The sequence below is a fragment of the Tupaia chinensis genome, unplaced genomic scaffold (genome assembly GCF_000334495.1).
Source record: "Tupaia chinensis unplaced genomic scaffold, TupChi_1.0 Scaffold000294_5, whole genome shotgun sequence".
NCBI classification, from domain to species: Eukaryota; Metazoa; Chordata; class Mammalia; order Scandentia; family Tupaiidae; genus Tupaia; species Tupaia belangeri.
Window position 1 is genome coordinate 3,350,753 of NW_006159782.1, and position 6,798 is coordinate 3,357,550.

The following is a 6,798-nucleotide window of genomic DNA, read 5'->3' on the forward strand; positions in this document are numbered from 1 at the left end:
CCCCCCCCCCCCCCCCCCCGGGCACACAGCCCTTGCCAGATGACAAACTGCCAGGGAGCCCCAGGGCCCACCAAGAGTAAGGCGAGGTGGGCAGTGGAGAGTGGGTCAGGAGAGGTGACTGCCAAGGTCACACCGCTCGGTGCTTCTGGCCCAGGGCTCTCTCAGTGCACAGGGGAGGGGTGGGAGGGGGTGCCAGCTGTCACATGAGGCAGGAGGGGCGAGGTCCCAGGAACTGCTGTTCAGACAGGAAGAGACGTAAGACCCAACCCAGATGCTCCCAAAGGCCCCATCAGAGAGAAAGGGCTCAGGACAAGACGGGTGGTGGTTAGATTAAGGGAGAGCCTCCTCGCAGTCCAGACCCCAGGGGGTCTCAGAGGCCTTTAATCGGCTGCCAAAAGCACACTATGGGCCCGGGGGCAGGGCCTGGACCACAGACTGGGCAGGGGCTGCAGGCAATGGGAGGGAGGGTCTTCGAGTGACAGCTCAATCCAGCCCTCCCTTCCTTTGCCCTGATGCCTCCAAAGGACCACCATTGCCCGCCCGCAGCCTCTCAGGTGAGAGACACAGGCCCCGCTGCCAGCCTGCCCTCAGGACCCTGCCGCTCCCCCGTCAGCCCAACACGCACAGTTGGCGCTCTGCAATCTGCCCAGCACATGCCCTGGAATTCCGGACCCCTGACATTCCCAACCGCAGATCACGTGGCTCCCAGTCCACAGACGAGCAGAGGCTTTGCAAGGGCAAGGGACTTGTCCAGGGCCACTCTGCCAGGGAGCCAGGAGCCCGGAGCAGGTCATCTGCACTTGCAGTCAGGTATTCGGCCTGAGGTCACCAACACCTGCCTGGTCCCTGGGACCCTCCTCTCCAGGCCACAGCCAGCACCCTGGGCCAACACCTTTTCTTCTCACACCCCCTATCCTCCAGTCACGAGTCTGCCAAAGGAGCTGGCGCCACTTTCCCCCGTAAGTGGCCACAGTGTCCCCTGTGTGGTGGCTGCACCAGCACACTCAGTAAGGCTCACCAGGTGCTCTAGTGACTGGGTGACAGACAGGGACAAGGGCCCACCCTCTGCTCCACCGATGCACTGGGTCCTTGGGGCAAACCCCATGGCACTCAGCTCCTGAGGGCTGAGCCGAGACCAGTGACCACGAGACCGGAAGGCCCAAGAGGCCCCCATGGCCGAGACCACCCAGAGGCGGGGGCTGGACCAGGTGGGCGCACAAGGCCCGAGACAGAGGCAGTGAGAACCAGGACCCAGTTACCAAGGGAGGGAGAAGGGCCCAGAGAAATGGATGCCCCCGGCAATCCCCTCCCAACCGTGCTGCCCAACTCTCCCCGTCCTGTGGGCAGGAGACCTATGGCACCAGAGCGGGGAAATCTGTCCCAGGTCACTGAGCGGCTGGCATGCCCTCCCCCTCCAGGAGCCGAGAGGAGGCCTTCACGCCCACTGCCTGCCCCACCATGCATGGATGGCTCCCACCCGCAGAAGGGCTGGCTCAGCACTGGCTGTCGCAGGAAATAATGGGGCTGCAGCTCCTCCAGGGGTGGCCGCGGGCAGGCCTCTGCCAGGGCTCTGAGAACCAGGGGCCTCTCATCTGGCTGCCGGGAATGGCAGAGCCAACTCCCCACCCTGTGTGGAGCGCCGGAGACCGGGCATCAGTCCAGGGCCTGCAGGTGGTGGTAGTGTCCTGGATAAAAGCCGGGGCTGGAGAGTCAGAGAAATCAGGGCTTCATCCCAGCTTGACTATATCCTGGTGGTGCTACCCTAGATAAAATTACTCAACCGGCCAGAGTTCGGTTCCTGGGCCAGCCAGAACACACTGGGCCTGGTTATGCAGACCTGTATCCTAGCAATTAGGGGACACAGTGGGATCCTGTCCAGGATTAGGGGACACAGAAAGATCCTGTCCAAAATAACTCTCTCTGTCTCTCTCCCTTCCTTGTCACTCTCACACTCTCTCTTAAAGGCAAGTAATATTCAACCTCTCCCAACCTCATTTTCCTCATCCTCCAGGGTCAGCTATGAGGGCTAACGGTGATAGAGTGGACAAAGTCCTTCAAACAGTGTCAGCTCTCGCCATCACCCAAGCACCTCCTCTGTGCTATTCACGCCCACTCTGCACTAGAGTCATCCTAACCCTCTTTCATTGTCCCATTACCGAGATGAGAAAACTGAGGCTCAAGGAGGGGAAACAAGTGAGTATAGCCCACCACGGGCCCTTCTCACCCACACAGTCAGTTACACTCCTAAAATTCTCTGAAAGGCTAATCTAAGGTGGAAAATAGATTTACAACAGATTAGTCATGGCTGCCAGGGGTGTCCTGCTGGAGGATGCCATGATCGATTAACAATGTCTGCACTGACGAGGACTCAGCCACACGTAGCCAAACTTGCACAAATTCGTCTAAGTGACAGAGATTGAACCTGATTTTTCCCTGGAAAGGATGTCCTCTGAAGGTGTTATGTCCTATCTAAAGACCTGTCGCCCGACATCTTATTGAATCTACTGCAAGCAAAATGTTTACTCAGCTGTACGTGAGGACCTTGTCCACCGTGCAGGCATGGGTGAGAGCCACATGAGTGGCGGCTTTCCTAGTCTACCAGGCCCTGTGGTCACGTTGCCTTAAGTACTGCTTTGGCCTTCAGTGCAGCGCTGTGAAGAGGAAAGTCCACCACCTCCATTTGACAGGTGCAGAAACCGGGGCTCAGAGAGGTCAAGAAACCAGCTCATGGTCATACAGCAAGTAAGGAGCAAACTCAGCCCTCAGGTCTGTCTGGCTCTGGTGCCCAGCACGCTCCCCGCCATGAGTCAAACGGCACAAGCTAACCCCTGACCCGTGTAACCCAGGGGCCTCCCAGCTGCAACCCCAGCTGACAGCACATGCCACAGCCCAGGCCAGGCAGGGAGCAGGGCTGACATTTGAGTAAGCGGACCTTTCCCGCCCCAGCTCAGGGCCTAGGGAGGGTCCCAGCAGCCTGCTGGCTCTCCGTGAGTCAGGCGGTGACTCAGGGCCTCGCTCTGGGCTGGACAAGGAGCTGAGTCAGGGAGCATCAAGCTTCAAAGGGCAGCTGGCTCTGGGCCAGGCTTCTGGGCACAAGGGACACAAGCTCAGGAAAGGCCATGGGGCAGACCCTGCCACACCACCCTGCCCCCTCCTGGGCCTGGGGTCCGCAGAGCTGAATCCACATGTCCGCCCTTCCTTTGGGTTCCAACGGGGAGCAGGACCACCTCTGTGCAGCTGGACAGGCAGAGGGTCCTGTATGGTGGCTGCGAGGATTGAGAAAAGCACCGGCACCCTGTGCCCAGCAGCCGGGAACACCAACTGTCCTGTGTGCCCGGGACAGCCCCCCACACCCACGGGAGCTTGTGCAGAGCCCTAGGTTAAACATTGGCCTGACCCCCTCCCATCGACGATAGGAAGGAAGGAAGTTTCTGGCCAGAACAAAGAATCCAAGAGCCCTCGGCATCTGATCAAAGACGCCCCACAACACCTACACGCCATCTCCCAGCCCCCCGATGCCACCCTGTGCTCCAGCAGCCAGAGCCTGCTCCAGGGCTCCCTGCAGACACCATGTCTCTGGCCTGACCACACAAACTCCCCTCAGCCTCACTGTGGCTGGCTCGGACAGCCTAGCCATGCGGCACCGCCGTCCCAGGCCCAGCAGGACCGGCCCTCAGGCTCCCACACGCACTGTCAGAGGCTCCCACGCTTTCAGGCACTGTGGCCTCCAAGTTGGAGGCTCTCACACTCTTTGAAGCCCAGAATTCTGCAGTTTCTGTGGGACAACACTGAGACTCACAGTGCTGCTGAGCCTCACATCAGAACTGAACCCCTGGGGGACCAGCAGTTAGCGTAATGGCTATGTCGCTGGACTCCCACGTAGTCGACCGCAGTTCAAGTCCGGGACCCAGTGGCTTAAACTCACACCGGGCACGTGGGCGTGTGTGCCCAAGATCCCAAGAGGAGAATGGAGGAGAAGGGATTACGGCGTGGCCATCCCTCCTGGGGGGTGATCTCTTGCTTTCTGTCTCTCTGTCTCTCTCTGTCTGGCGAGCGCATGCGCCCTATGGCAAAAACCTCTCAAAAAAAAAAAAAAAAGAACTGAACCCTTGGATGCTGTCAGGGAAGTTTCCAGTCTGAGCGTCCCAGACCTGATGCTCTTAAAGTTGCTCTGCTCTGGATGAGGCCAACCTCTGTCCAGAGCTAACCTGCTGCTGGGCATAAGCCTTGTCCTCCATCCCTACCCCAGCCCAGCAACCTCTGGCCGTGGGGACACCAGAACACCTCACTCTGAGCCCCTCACCTGTGCAGCCCCCAGGGCTGGAACGGCCCTCCCAAAGGAGGGGGCTGAATTCTGCCTCAGCTCTGGGACCCAGGCTCTTGAGACAGACCAGGGCAAGCCCAGCTCTGCCTGCTGAGGTACGACTCCAGCTGTCCCCTCCTGGGCCAGCCCCACTGCCAACCCCTACCTCAGACACCCTGAGGGCGGAGGCAGCAGGGGTGGAAAAGACAAAGTGGGGCGTGACCTCAGGGACCGACAGGTCAGAATGGTAAAACTGGCGGGGTTTCCGGCTTTTCCCAGTGCCGGGCCTGGGGTACCTGAGGCCCAGCGCGTGGGCATATCTCCCAAGGTGAGGGGGCAGGCACCCAGCTGCCCAGGCTCCCAGAGGCCTCTCATGCAGCCCCTCATTTTTAGAAGGTGACAAGGCTCAGAGAGGACTGCCCAGCGATGCATGTGGGAGGCCGGACTCAGACTCACTCCCACCTGGGGACCTCTCCGTGACATCTGGGCTGGCTCTGTGCTGCTGCAGCCCAGCCAGACCTGCCAGAGCCCATCAGAGGCTGAGCTGGGTCAGACATCCAGACCAAGGTCACCTCAGCCACACCCCTATCTCCGGCCCACAGCAGTACTGGCCATCCTGACTACCCAAGACTCAAAGAGGTAAAGCAACCTGTTTAAAGTCACACAGCATGCAAGTGGCAAAGACAGAATCAACTCTTGTCATCCTGCAAGGAAAGGGCCCTCAAAACCATGAGGCCACAGCCTGGGTCGCAAAACCCTCTCCTCACTAGCCCCCAGCTCCCAGCTCACCCTTCTAAACACAGGTCTGTCTGACTCAGTCCAGCTCCCCCCACACCTGCCAGGCCTGCGAGGTCCTGCTGCCCCAGCCTCACCTTCCGCTCTGGCCCGCTCACAGTGCAGCCGCCCCAGCCTGCCTCGGCTGCTCTTTGTGAGGCCTCCATCCCTGTTGCAACCTCCACCAAACGCCCTCCTCCCACCGCCCTCCCCGACTAAGGCCGTTCCTGCCTGAAGATCCCACTCAGACATCGCCAGTGTGCACCCAGCAAGCCCCGTGGGGGCACCCACCAGGGGCCAGGTGCTGAGCTAGGGGCCAGGGTCTAGCAGCAAACGAGACAGGCTCCCACCCTGGCACCCCAGGAGGAGACAGATGCCAGATGAAGAGTCCTACAACAAACAGAGGCTGTGGGGGAACCACAGAGGGCTTCCCTGAGGAGGTGGTACCTCAGCTGGGATTGGGAGAATGCAGCAAAGGATTTGGCCAGGTGAAGCACCGTAGGTAAAGGCTCTGAGCCCTGGAAGGGCATGGGAGAAGAGGAGAGGTGGAAGTGAGTCCAGTTCGGAGGACATAAGGCCTGGGGCCTAGGGTTCTGTCCTGTGGGGAGCAGGGAAAACAGCAGGGTCTCCGGCAGGGGCTGACGTGAGCCCTGGAGGTAGTGCATGGAGGTGGGAGGACCCGTGAGGATGCTGCCTCCGGCCCTGGAAGGAGGCCCAACAGGGAGGACGAGGGCAGCGGAGCCCCCCTGTGCTGGTCCTGCCCGGTGCTTCAGGCCTGGCCACCCTGGCACGCCCACAGGCTACCCCATCACACTATCACTGTCCTCCAAATGTCACTGTCACTGAGAGCTGGCTGTACCCCCAGCCCAGCGCAGGCCTGGCCACTGCGTCCACCCCGCAGCTGTCAGCCACTTCCTGAACCTGCACCTCAGCGGGCACCAGGTCCTCCTAGTCTGACCTCACACCCACGCCTCCCCAGACCACCACCTGAGCTCACATGTCACCTGGCTGGGGGCCTCATCCCAGGCAAGTGCAGGCAGGAAGGCTCACGGGCCCAGCCCCACACCCTCACGGGCCCCAGGCAGGGCCTGGCTGCACAAAGGATATGGATTACACACCATCTTGATGCACCAGTTCCGGGGGCTGGTGGTCTGTCGCAGGCAGAAGAAGGCAACAGGAGCCAGGTCCGGGTGCGGGACGTCGGGATCAGCCCCATCTAGGGGCTCCTCCAGGCCGGGCGGGGAGGGAGGCGGGCTCTGGGGCCCCGGCTGCTCCGTGACTCCCTGCTCAGTGGCCAGGGCTGCTGCAGGTGAGGAGGGTGGCGAGGCGCTCTCAGCCATGTCCGCGCTGAGCTCAGGGCCCTGGGGAGACAGAGCGGGAGAACCCCCGGTTGGGGAGGTTAGCAGTCCTTCTCAGCCCACCTCCCCACGGTGCCACAGCTCTGGCAGCCCAGCCTCAACCCCGCAGGGTCCGAGGGGCTGGAGGACTGGGTAAGGGACTCGCCGTGTGACCAGACCCAGTGGCGGGTGCGCCGTGCACTCTCTCTCCCTGCTCTCATGTGCACACACGTGTTCTATCACGAATAAAGGATGAAGACAAGAGCTGTGTGCTTATCACACCACCGGAGGGAAAGGAAACCCGTGAGGAGGGAACGTCACTGTGAAGGCCAACATTATGGCCACGACTGTGTGTGCTGTGAAAATTGGGGTGTTGTGGAGTCA

General features: G+C 60.9%; 1 protein-coding gene across 1 annotated transcript in view; it reads right to left on the bottom strand.

The window, feature by feature from the left end:
• CACNA1I (calcium voltage-gated channel subunit alpha1 I) overlaps positions 1 to 6,428 on the bottom strand; it is a 120,813-nt gene extending 114,385 nt beyond the window's left edge. Inside the window, 1 exon segment of the mRNA XM_014588682.2 lies at positions 6,185 to 6,428. Within this exon segment, the coding sequence (XP_014444168.2) occupies positions 6,185 to 6,417 (233 nt within the window). The 5' untranslated portion in view covers positions 6,418 to 6,428.
• Between the last annotated feature and the right edge of the window lie 370 nt (positions 6,429 to 6,798).